The 13,306-nt window shown below is 44.8% G+C and overlaps 1 protein-coding gene across 3 annotated transcripts in view; it reads right to left on the bottom strand.

Annotated features, from left to right (window-relative positions):
- The window catches only part of Slc25a30 (solute carrier family 25, member 30), a 29,504-nt gene that overhangs the window by 316 nt on the left and 15,882 nt on the right, over positions 1–13,306 (bottom strand). Inside the window, exons 5-10 of one of the 3 annotated variants that reach the window (NM_026232.3) lie at positions 12,322–12,407; positions 11,717–11,812; positions 10,967–11,091; positions 9,054–9,192; positions 5,480–5,560; positions 4,150–4,841 (exon numbers count right to left, since the gene is read on the bottom strand). In NM_026232.3, coding sequence (NP_080508.1) covers positions 4,800–4,841; positions 5,480–5,560; positions 9,054–9,192; positions 10,967–11,091; positions 11,717–11,812; positions 12,322–12,407 — 569 coding nt within the window. In that variant the 3' untranslated portion in view covers positions 4,150–4,799. Of the gene's footprint in view, positions 1–4,149; positions 4,842–5,479; positions 5,561–6,723; positions 9,193–10,966; positions 11,092–11,716; positions 11,813–12,321; positions 12,408–13,306 lie in introns of those variants that run through there. The other 2 variants (XM_006519456.4, XM_006519455.4) reach the window with 2 other exon arrangements.

The following is a 13,306-nucleotide window of genomic DNA, read 5'->3' on the forward strand; positions in this document are numbered from 1 at the left end:
CAAAATCATAAAATTATCTCACTGCTACTTCATAGCTGTAATTTGATACTGTTATAAATTGTAATATAAACATTCAGGATATCTGATATCCAATCCCCAAAGGGTTTTGACCCACAGGTTAAGAACCAATGCATTAGAGGCTTGGCATCTTTACTCACTGAACTATCTGATATGCCTGTTTGTTTGTTGGGTTGTTTGTTTTAGAAGGCAAAGGTTTCTCTGTGTAGCCATGGCTGTCCTAATACTTGACCTGTAGACCAGGCAAGCCTCCAACTCAGAAATCCACCTGCCTCTGCCTCCCGAGTGCTGGGATTAAAGGCATGAGCAACACCCCCACCCCTCAGCTGTTTTGGTTTTTAATTGGCTTATTGGGGACAGAAGGCTGAGCCTAAGTTGGGGCACAGACTGTGACCACCCCTAAGTTCGTAGAAGTCTTCAAGCATTGGGTAGTGGGTATTAAATAAAGCAGTAGCCAGTCTCTGGTTCCTAAAGAATGTCCGAATGTGAAAGGGGTAACCAGGTGGACTGCATGCTGTCATAGCCACAGAGGTGGTTCTCAGGGGCGCCTGTGACAAAGGTGCTATTCTTACCTTCTCTATGGTCACAGACTGCAAGCAGAGAAGACACATGAAGTCAGTGCAACAATGAATCCCGGCATGTGCCTCCATCATAGCATCTAAATCCTTGGCCAATGTCGAATTTCCCCCTGCTGACAATGTAATGAGACCAAATGTGTCTGACAGGTGCCACCATCCAAGCGAGAATTCCACCGTTGAGAGGCATTTGAGAGCTGCCAGCAGACAGCTGGTGTCCCTCACCTGTACAGGAAGTTACCCATGTAAGGGCATGGCGTCCCATCTCTTAGGTGAGAGAAGAAAGTGCTCACCCCCCACTCTTAGACCAGAGACGCTGTCAGCAGTGGTGAAGAAGCACAGCTAACCACTGTCACTTGGTAGCCTGAGGGCTCCCGCTGCTTAAATAAAGACCTCCACTCAGGTAAAGCCAGATCCTTAACTACACAGGGAAAGGAAGCCGAAGGGGTGGCTTCCTCAGGGAAAAGAATTTCAGAACAAAGCAGAATGAATAAAATTGCCGCCAAGCCTGATGACAACATGAACTCAATCCCCAGAGCCCACAGTGTGGAAGAAGACAAGTGGCCTCCACGAGCTGTCCTCGGACCTCCGCACGGATGCTGCGGCACCCAAGCAACTTTCGTGTTTCATGCAAGCACATACACACACAAAATAAATAAATGGTGTATATTTTATATATATGGTGTAAATAAAAGTGTAAAGTAGTGCTTTGGGACACACAGTTTGGGTTTAGAGATCAAAGCAGTACTAATTTGATTAAACTCCAGACCACAACCGTTTAGCCCTTATCGAGGACAGTTCATTGCTTAACATCTTAGGGAAATAAGCACTCTCCGTAGACAAGCGTGGTTTTCTCTGTTGTGCTGAACTCTCTTGACTCTCAGATGGCAGGAAACGTGAACCAGAGCTGAGGTTGAAGGGTTTCTTCCCATCTGTCTACCTTGCCTCTAGACAAGACTGAGTCATGCACACGGGTGGATACACAGGTCATGCACACAGGTGGATATACATATATCCTTACACATATGTATACCACACAACACCAAGAGTGAACCCTAAGGTAATAAGCTATGGGCACGAGTGACGTGGTGCGTCGGTACAGGTTCTTCATTCTAATAAGGATGCTGATGATGCAGAAGGAGGGGAAGTACAGGAATGGTCGCCTTCACTCAATTTCCCCGAGAAACTAATGGCTCTAAGAGAATTACATCTATTAACAAGCAAAGTTCCCCTCTTCTACCCAGGATTTAACAAACCATTATATGTCACTCAAACGTTAAGAAGATGGACATCTGGGCAATCCTTTAAGTAACCCAAAAGTTAACTAGCCAAGTTCATACTAAATTTTGTTGTGTTTGGTGAAACAAATGTCCCTGCCAGGTCCAGCTGACCAACGATCCAAGACCCTGCTTCTAGCCGCTCCTAGCACGGGGTGAAGGCCTGAGGGACTGTGATTGGCCTGTGAATGTTGAATACTTCACAAAATGACATGGGGGTGAGGGCAGGGGCCATCTCTTAAGGACAAGGCAAAGAGTGAGTTGATCCCAGTAACTTCTCCATGCAGAGAAAAGTTTCCACGGCTGCTTTCACAGATACTGCTTCTCCCCAGTCTTCAGGACCCGTTTGGTCTGTTTAAATCTCTCTATGTACCCAAAATGACTGTAAGCCATATTATCATATATTATTTCAGTTTATTAAATAATGAAACAAGGCTTATGCCACACAGTCCAACAATGTATAAAGAGCCTGGAATAGAAAAGCTTATGGAAAATGTGTACTCTTTACATAATACATACAGTTTCATAGCTCACGAATAAATATGGAGCACAGGAGCCATTTTTGACATTACAGACTAGCAACATTACACAGAGCATCAGTAACAACACAAACACAACTGCCTTCCACTTAGCTACAAAAGTGTGAAGTAGTTTTCACCATACTTGAGGAAATTGACAGGTGGTGAAGTGTTACAGCCACACCCACATCACCAAGTGTTTCAAGTTGTCTCGGGGTTAGAAACATCAACAACCACATTAACTCCAGAGAGAAGGCAGGTTAAGACCCTGCCCTATAAGGCACTTAATAAATTGACACTATCCTGGTCGTAAAATACTGCAAGCTTGCCTTGAAACATGAAGTTTTACAGTGAAGTGTAGGTTTCTTTTTATCCAGGTATAGATATATACCTAATTTGAATAAATTGATAATACTGATAGCCACTCTTTACATGGTCTTCAAAATGGACCTTTTTGTACTTTAGAAATTACCTTCAAACTTAAAAAATAAAGTAGTTTTGTTGTTATTGTTGTTTTGAATTTTGTTTGTTTGTTTTGGCCCACTAGTGGTGGTGTGCGCTTTTAATTCCAGAGTTCAGGAAGCAGAGGCAGGAAGATCTTTGGGCTGGAGGCCAGCATGGTCTACAGAGAGAGAGAGAGAGAGAGAGAGAGAGAGCGCCAGGATTACACAGAGAAACCCTGTCTTGGAAAATTGGGGGAAAAAATTAGAAAGAAAGACAGAAAGATGAAAAAGAAAAAAAGAAAAAAGAAAAAGAAGAAAAAAAAGAGAGAAAGAAGAAAGGATAAAGACAAGAATTTTAATTAAAAAAAAAGATTCTTTTTTTTTTTTTGTATGTTAAAAAGTTGTTTGAAAAAGCCAATCCTTTCAACTAGAGAGAAAGACTCTGGATTCTAACACTTCAACGGAATGTTCAGGTCAGAATAAAAAACAAAAAAGTCTCTAACTCATAATACTAGGAGCCAGGCCAGCAGTCGCTCAGATCCTCTACTGCCATCTAATGGCATGTGAGGGAATTGTCTTTAAGCCACCATTGGGCCAGCTCTGTGAGGACTTCAACTTAGCTTTTACTTTTAGAAACAAAATTCTACTTCGCAAACTGTTTTTCAAAGGAACCATTAATTTCAAAAGCCAGATGGAAAAGGTATGGAATAAAAAGCGCCCAACCCTCAGAGAAAACCTGCATGCTTCTGCCTCAAGGAGGAAGGGGCCCCGGGAGTGCACTGGCCATTGCTCCAGCTTCGAGCCTCCTTTAGTGCTAATGAGGTTTTCACAGGGCCAACCTGCAGGCACTGGGCACCCTTCTAGAAAGCTGTTGGCGCTTAGAGACACTGTCTCAGAAGAAACAAACTAGGTAGAGGACTATACAGCTCTTATCAGAATGGAGATAAACAGGCCCTCGGGCCATCGATGTGGGCCATCGTGCAGCTCAGTGTGGGGAAGATACCCAGAATGCACCAGGGTTTAGCCCTGTCATCACACAAATGAAAGAGGAAGGTAGAAATTAATTTTCCAGGAAATTAGGAAAAACTCAGATAAAGGTTTTTTGTTGTTGTTTGTTTGTTTAACAAACTCACCTCAAGATAAAGTAAAGGCTAAAACTCTGGAGCCTCACCTCTTCAGTTCACTAACTGACTAAAAAACCTTCACCTGCAGGATTCTTTATTTAACAAAGGCGTTTGGTCCTGTCCCTACGGTTGACCAACTGTTTACTGACAGGTGTGCGCACACTCATCCTTCTCGCAGCCGCCTCTGTAGTTTTCCCTTCATTTAATCCCTACTTCACAAAGCATAATTACCCCCATTTGATATATGGAAATAATAAACTTTGCTAAAAAAAAATCTTAGGGCAAATGGTTAGTGTTGCCTCACAAAGGTCGAGTCTTACTGTAAGTGAAAGATTCTGCCCAAGCAGGAACCATGAAGCCGTGCAGTATGCTAGAGACGTACTTCCTACAACTGTCCCAATGTAAAATCTCTTCACTGACAGGAAACGAAAGCTCCCGATGGTAGGGGGATAACAGTGCTCCCCCACTTCAGGAGCCCCCTCAGAGGGGCGATGTACACAGCCAGAAGACCAGAGGCAGCGAGGCTACTCTCCAGGAAGAAAGCAGCAGGCGGTTCTCATTTCCTTGCAGGTTTTCTACAGCAAGGACGATCTGTTATGTACATCAGTTATCTAGGATGTCAAGGGCACTTCGATGGTAACCACCGGTGAGTGGGTGTTCCTATGCTCTAGGCTCTGAACACAGATGAAAGCATCCAGGACCAACGCATGGCAATCTGAGGAACCTGGTCTCCATCCATTGCTCCCATCCCAGAAGCCATGATGAGCTGTGCAGTAAGAGGCAGCCAGAAGCACAGGAGGGGCTACCGTCGCGGAAGTCGGTTTGTCAGAACGACGACTTGTGGTCACAAGTCCAGTTTCTTCAGTTGTTCGTAAGTCAAAAAGAACTACAGTTGCGGGTTAAGGCTGCCAAGAGAATGTAATGTTCCCAACCCCAACAGACAACTTAGCTTATCTACTAGCAAATACCTGCAGGCAGCTTGCTAAGTCCCCTTTAGTTCCATGCTGAGAGTCTCAGGCTGTCTCCCTAGCTGTTGCCCAAGGTCAATTCAGAATAGAGAGATCAGACCTGAGACCTGCAAACCCCTTCACCTTGGCTCTCCAGGAAAGACATCCACCCCGCTTTGCCTGCCACCTGGATGCCAATCAAACACTTCTGGGGTATGCTGTGCCCATGTTCAGTCAGCACCCCACAGTAAGCATGCTTGCACACTGACGGATCCACATCCTTCCCCAGGACGCCACGAGATACCTCAACCGCATCACTCTGAAATCACAAATACCCTGAACTCCTAGAGCAGATTCTAATGAGAATCGATACCTTTCAATAGAGACACCATTGAACGAAGAGCCTCGGTGTTGAATGAGGAGACCTCACAGGGCCTAGAGATGGAGTGGCTACTTCTTATGATCTGAGGAACTCAGAAGAACAAGAACTTCCTTCTACACTGTAACTTCTAGTTAAAAACTAGCTACATTATCTAATGATAGCAGTTTTTAGATCGACCACAACAGAAAAGGATACAATGATATTCCAAGGACCAAGGCGCAACCAATTTGGCCAAAATCCTTTATATAGAGCAAAAAACCCTTCATTCTTCCATGTCTATTAAAAAGAAGACAAAACAGCATTAAGTTCTGTACTGTCCGGTTTCATGTGTCAACTTTGACACAAACTAGTCATCAGAGTGGAAGGAGCCTCAGCTGAGGAAATGCCTCCACGAGATCTAAGGCATTTTCTCAATTAGTGAGCAGTGGGGGAGGTCCTAGCCCACTGTGAGAGGTGCCATCCCTGGGCTGGTGGTCCTGGGTTTTATAAAGCAGGCTGAGCAAGCCAAGGGGAACACACCAATAAGCAGCACCCCTCCATGGCCTCTGCATCAGCTCCTGCCTCCAGGTTCCTGCCTACTTGAGTTCCTGTTCTGACTTCCTCCAACAATGGACTATGATCTGAAAGTGTATACCAAATAAACCCTTTCCTCCCCAACTTGCTTTTTGGTCATGATGTTTTGGTCAGAGCAGGAGAAACCCTGAGACAAGCCCCATTTTCCAGTTATGTCAAATGCATTAACAATGTGTCAAATTGATATACTTTTTAATTAAAATTAAATCCAAAAGTTGAGGATGTTTCCCCTAAGACCTAAATGGTAGAAGATAGAACTGACTCCCACGGGTTGTCTCTGCTGAGCCTGGGGAAACCCCAAATTGCCACAGTGGTCTTTCCAACTGCCCTCAGCTGTGGCAAGGAGTGTCCCCACAGTGCTGCTCGGGCCACCACCCACCACCTACCACCCACCCTGCCACCCACAGCCCACAGTGCCTAAGGTTGGTAGTGTGATGAATATATAACCAGCCCGTGTGTGGTGCCTGTCAAGTTAGTGTTCAGCCCAGGAGGACTGCAGTTCCTAATGGAACTATCTCCTGGCTGCTGGAGGCAGGGGACTCAGAAGGGGAAGTGCAGCCACTGGTCTGCGAAATTTCCTAAGACCTAGTCCAATCTAGAGGCAGAGGATGGAGCGAAATCAAGTGCTTGAGTGGACTCAACGAGCTTTGGATGATGATGCCATTTACAGACTACAATATCCTTCCAATGAAAACCATCAGGGGGCCTGGTGAGATAGCTCAGCGGTTAAGAGCACTGACTGCTCTTCCAGTGGTCCCGAGTTCAATTCCCAGCAACTACGTGGTTGCTCACAACCATCTGTAATGGCATTTGATGCCCTTTTCTGTCTGGTGTGTCTGAAGACAGCAACAGTGTACCCATCATATTTATATATGTATATATAACAAATCAATAAAATCTTTTAAAAGAAAACCATCAGGGGCCATGCAGAAGGCTGAGCTCTTCTCGGTCATTAATTCTACTCAAACGCTCAATATTACAGAGAACTGCTGAATATTTTCAGCTTTAATCAAAGAACAGAGAGAAATGAATACATTTTACGTGCTTACTCAAAAACAAAATATAACCCTTTTTAGAAGGACTGACTAAAGACCTTTTCTGTCTCTTTGTTCCTTAAAGACTTCTGCATGACAACCACTGCACACAGAGAAGATGAACCCCTCCCAAAGCAGGCAAGCAGGAACTCAATGGATAAGAAATCAGACTTAAATATTACTTAGTTCTAAGAACAGGCCATTAGCTTCCATGCCATCTGGGCTGCTAAACAAGCCAGAAATAAGTAAGCAATTTTGATGAAGATAGCATTCATAGCACCTCTGCCTCCCAAGTCTCCTGTCTGCCTCATTAAAGCAATATCAGAGGAGTGGGGATGGAGCTCAGGGGGTCCAGTCCTTGCCCAGCAGGTAATAAGCTGGCTCACTCCCTGGCACCACATAAAACCCAGTGTGGTGGCACATGCCTATAATCTCACCCCTTGGGAGGTAGAGACAGGAGGACCACAAGTTCATGGTCACACTCGGCTACCCACCAAGTTAAGGGCCAGTTAAGTATATTAAGATCCTGCCTCCAATAAAGAAGGGAAAGGCTGGTGGAAGGCTTAGCAGGCAAAGCCACCTGCTGTCAAACATGCCAACCTGAGTTTGATCATCCGAATCCATATAACGGAAGGAGAGAACTGACTCCTCCCACTTGACCTCTGACCTCTAACAATCATGCCAAGGGACCATATGTACATACGAACAACCACTGCCCTTACCACCCCTAGCCCCAAAGCAAAAAAATGAAAATGTAATTCTGAAAATGTGAAGCAATCCTGGAGACTAAGAAGCGTCAGCATCGTGCCGAGACCTGCAAAGCACCCCGAAGCCTTGGCCACTGGCAACCCAGGGGGCAGCAGAACACCTCCCTCTGCCCCAAACAGTTCTCTACAGTGGGAACTGTGGTAGGGCTCATTTACTCCTGTGAGGCACATCTGGAGGGGAATATTTGTTCCAGTTTGACTAAGAGGAAAAAGGTCCACTTTGGAAAAGGAACAGTTTCACGACCCCGGAAAATGTTACTAGTTTAGCATCCTTCCTAGCTGGGGAGGTGTGTGTGGAAAATGAACTTCCACTTATAAGATGTCATATAACCCGGAAAATGTTACTAGTTTAGCATCCTTCCTAGCTGGGGAAGTGTGTGTGGAAAATGAACTTCCACTTATAAGATGTCACATAACCCGGAAAATGTTACTAGTTTAGCATCCTTCCTAGCTGGGGAGGTGTGTGTGGAAAATGAACTTCCACTTATAAGATGTCATATAACCCGGAAAATGTTACTAGTTTAGCATCCTTCCTAGCTGGGGAAGTGTGTGTGGAAAATGAACTTCCACTTATAAGATGTCATATAACCCGGAAAATGTTACTAGTTTAGCATCCTTCCTAGCTGGGGAGGTGTGTGTGGAAAATGAACTTCCACTTATAAGATGTCATATAACCCGGAAAATGTTACTAGTTTAGCATCCTTCCTAGCTGGGGAGGTGTGTGTGGAAAATGAACTTCCACTTATAAGATGTCATATAACCCGGAAAATGTTACTAGTTTAGCATCCTTCCTAGCTGGGGAGGTGTGTGTGGAAAATGAACTTCCACTTATAAGATGTCATATAACCCGGAAAATGTTACTAGTTTAGCATCCTTCCTAGCTGGGGAAGTGTGTGTGGAAAATGAACTTCCACTTATAAGATGTCATATAACCCGGAAAATGTTACTAGTTTAGCATCCTTCCTAGCTGGGGAGGTGTGTGTGGAAAATGAACTTCCATTTATAAGATGTCATGTAAATCTTGGACTTCCAATCCTAGTGTGGCAAAATGCTATGTATGTCCTGCCAGGCACAGGCCTTTAATCTCAGCAAAGGCAGGTGGATCTCTGTGAGTTTACGGTCACCTGGGAGACAGAATTTCATGACAGTCAGGGCTGCACTACTGAGAGACTCTGTCTTCTATGGGCTCACTCATCTTAGTTTTAATACTTATCATAACGTAATAGTGACTTCAGTGTGTGTATGTGTGTGCATGTGTGTGCGTGTGTGTATGTGTGTGTGTATGTGTGCGTGTGTGTGTGTGTGTGTGTGTGTATGTGTGCCTGTGTGCGTGTGTGTGTGTGTGTGTGTGTGTGTATGTGTGTGTGTGCACGACAATCCAGCAGAGACACTTACCTGCAATAGGCAATCCAAGGTACCCTTATAGCCCGCACATCTGCCATCTCGAAGGGCTCTCTGATTCATCATGCGGGTTCTCACAACATCAACTGGGTTTGAGGCCAAGGCCCCCACCAGGCCACAGGTGAAGCTCGAGCTGTTGGAGAACACAGGATTGGAAAAGACAAGAAGTGAGCTACCACTCAGCTACAGCTACAAAGGAGGGAGATGAGACAGCTTCCTCTCAGAATTCCTTCAAAACAAATATGGAGAAGCTACACAAACTGCACCAAGAATGAGGTCCTTGGGGCTGGAAGTAGCTCAGTAGTTAAAAGCACTAGTTCTTACACAGGACCTGGGTTTAGAACCCAGCACACTCCAGTTCCAGTGGTTCTGATGCCCTGTTCTCTGCACGTACCAGGCATGTACACAGTGAATATACATACATATATACATACATATATGCATACTCTCACACAGGTAAAACACTCATACATGTAAAAAAAAATAGGCCTAAGAATAAATAAAACATAAGACCGCCTCACTGCACACCCATCCATGGTCTTGGGTTCTACAGAGCAGTGGTTCTCCACCTTCCTAATGCTGCGGCTCTTTAATACAGTTCCTCATGTTGTGAAGACCCCCAACCATAACATTACTTTCATTGCAACCTCATAACTGCAATTTTGCTTCTGTTATGAATCAGAGTGTAAATACCTATATTTTCTGATGGTCTTAGGCAACCCCAGGTCGTTCAACCCTCAGGTTGCAAAACACTGTCCTAGACTTTCAGTCTCACTAGACTACCATAGGCTACACTGAGTACCGTTGCTAAACTGAGTTATAGTTAGCCTATATTTGCCTGTGAACATAAATAACCGTAACGTAATTCCTATGACTTGCTGAGTTATATAAAACATAAAATGGAATGGTTACGCTTTCACTCCCGTGAGAGCTGGGAAGTCCTACGCTGAACCTCAGGGAGATGCTATGTCTGCCGCCGTTCCCATGTCTCTGGCCATAAACACTCCTGCACACTGTGGGTGCTGCTCTCTACCATTCTCATCATGAGCGAGCGCTCCTGCTCCTGAACTTTCCTTCTGTTCACACTCAACTCCACTGAGTTTAACTTTGCTGCGGGTTTTATTTTATCAGCACCAATCAGCTCAGAGGTTTTCCCAGCGCGGCATTCCTCACACACTGAATTGGTCACTCTTTGTTTGGGAAGTTGTTCTATTCGCACAAAGGTTTACTTGTGCTTGCGGCATACAGAGTTGTGAATAGCGCTCCCCCTAGTGGTGAGAATCAGCACACTTGCCACACTAGGCTAAGTGTCCCTGTCCAGACCAAGTCACACAGATTAAATGATCTATGATATGTTCATACAAATGTGATAAGCTGCAATTACTAAAACAAACAAAAAAAACAACAACAACAGCAAAAATTAAGGACGGGCAAGGTGTCTGAGCACTTAAGAGGGTGTATTGTTCTTACAGAATACAAGTTAGATTTCCTAAAGGCTCACAAGTGCCTGGAGCTCTGGCTCTGGGCTCTAACACCCCTCTGACCTCTGCAGGCACATACACAAACAGTAATCAAAAATGACTAAGGTGTAAGAGCTGAAGTGAAAATGTATTTGGGTTGTGTTGTCACTTTTTAAAAAGTAATACAATGCAAACATGACCTTATTTGTTTATAAAGTCCATGGTGCTTACAAACATACAGTTTGTACACATACAGGTATATAATTACCTGTGTAAAGGCAAAGACTTCACCTCATCCCATTCGACTTCTGAGTTATAATTTTTCAAATAAGAAAATACCACACTATTACAATACTTTCTCTAAAACTTCCATAAACTTATGTAAAATTTTCACCCTACCAAGCTCATGCATACCTAAAATATTAATTTTAAAATCCATAAACATACAGAAAATGCGTTGCGACAGTGTCTCCCATCAGGCCTGAGAGTATCAGGTGCTTCTTGGTGATGTCATAGACTGGAAGCTCCACGCCGACCACAATGGCTGCCCTCTGGGCTGTGAGGGACACACCCTGGGGAGAAACGTGAACAGCAAATGATTTCCGCATCCCTCCAGACAAGGCCGAGGTGTGGGCAGTTCTATCCCACCCGCTGCCAGTTCTGCCACTAGGGAGAAGCGTGGCACGACAGAGCAGAAAAGGGCAACCAAGCAAGAACTCTGAAAGCTCGGAGGGCAGTTCTGACTCTGGCCAGCCTGGGGCTAGGGCAAACCATGCCTGAAAGCCTCCAGCTTCTCTGTCACACTGAGGGATCATACCAGGGTCTAGGGAGGGTCTGTTCTGTGAACCAATGAGCCCTGAGTCATGGGGTTCCTAGGAAATAGCATTCTTCATGGGCACTTGCCTAAACACCGACTTCACCTAAGTCATGAAACTGAACAGGCCAATCACCCAAAGAGACAGGGACCCAGGGGACATTCTAAGAATTGAAACAACAGAAAGTAAAGATCAAATAAACGGTACTCAGCTATCACAAAACCCTGTGTATGTACTAACCAAAAGACACTTTAAAACCACAGCATATTCATGTTCTCATTTTATAGACAGAGAAACAAAGAAAGAAGGCATCTTCAAAGGCAGGAAGTGGCATTCTTCTTACGCCGCGAGGACACTTGGATTAGACTGCAGCGAGGCTCACCTTCCACAGTCCTCTAGTCCCCTCCTGCTGGTAAATGCTCATGAAGCTGTCTATCATGCCTCCTTGAACAGCGCTGTTCTGTGCTTGCATTCGGATCTACAGATCATAAAGAACGACGTGAGAAGGAAACTGGCCCATTCTCCACCCCCACCATCAGAGACTCTTAAGAAAACCACCCACCTAGTGCTTAATGGTGTAACGGTGTTTGGGGAAAACTGGCAATAAGTCAGCCAGTGGTGGCACACATTGTTAATCCCAGCACTCAGGAGGCAGAGACAGGTGGATCTCTACAAGTCTGAAACTAGGAGGTCTATTGATTGAGTGAGTTTCAAGACAGCCAAGGCTACACACATACACACACACACACACACACACACACACACACACCCTGTCTCAAAAGAAAACCCTTTTTTCCTACTCAGTAACTCATAGAGAAACAGGCTACACCTGGTCTTCAAGTGATGGGATTAAGGATGCACACCACATGCCCTACTAGAGAAAGTGACTAATATCAAGGGCAGTATGATCAGTAAGAGTGGCCCAGTGCACTCGCTGCAGTAAGTACATAAGTGTGGAATGTGCCCTACCACACAGCCAGGACTTACTTTCAAAACATCAGTCGGATTAGCAATAGCTGAGGATATGACTCCAGACAGAATTCCACACACAACATTGACCAGCAGGGTTTCATCTACAAAGACACAGTGATTGGGTTTTTTTGTATGTAAGAGTTTTTGCTGTAAGTGACTCCAATATAAAAACATTACACTCTACCTGTTCACCTGAATATTATTATATGCTCTGTGAATCAAGCGATTTATTTTAAAATAACTATCTACTGTTCATCTTTGTTTGCCTAGATGGACACGCAGTCCAATTGCCTTGTAAATATTCATATTTATCCCAGTCTCGTGCAGCTATCAGAGCTCTTAACTGTAAGACATGTATTCATGCTGTGCCTTCCTGAAAATGGCTGTAATTCACTCAATTTTAGGAAATTCAGTTGACAAGCAGAAACAGTGTAGCATGTGGCTAAGCACTGTGAGCATAAAGACAAGTGGCTGTCCCCACCCCTAGCTGAGGAGCTGCTGACAGCTGACGACTTCTGGGACGGTGAGAGCTGTTGTCCTTTAAGAGTACGGCAGCTGGTAGTCAACTGCACTGCAGTGGATGCTCTCACAAATACACAGTGCACAAATTAGAGTCTGGAACATAGGAAACAATGTTTCATAAAGGAGAAACATAATGTTGGGAGGGGTCAGGAGGTGGGGGAGGTCAGGGGAGTTAGGGAGGCACGGATTTAAAAATACAAATGATGGGCTGGGTGTGGTGGTGCACGCTTTTCTTCCCAGCACTTGAGGAAGGCAGAAGCAGGCAGATCTCTGTGAGTTCAGGGCCAGCCTGGTCTACAAATTGAGTTCAGGACAGCCAGGGCTACAAAGAAAAACACTGTCTCGAAAAAACAGACAAACAAAAAGCAAATGGGGGGCTGGGGAGATGGTTCAGAGGTTAAAAGCACTGGCTACTCTTCCAGAGGTCCTGAGTTCAATTCCCAGCAACCACATGGTGCTTCATAACCATCTATAATGA

The sequence above is a fragment of the Mus musculus genome, chromosome 14, assembly GCF_000001635.26.
Source record: "Mus musculus strain C57BL/6J chromosome 14, GRCm38.p6 C57BL/6J".
In the NCBI taxonomy this organism is placed as follows: domain Eukaryota; kingdom Metazoa; phylum Chordata; class Mammalia; order Rodentia; family Muridae; genus Mus; species Mus musculus.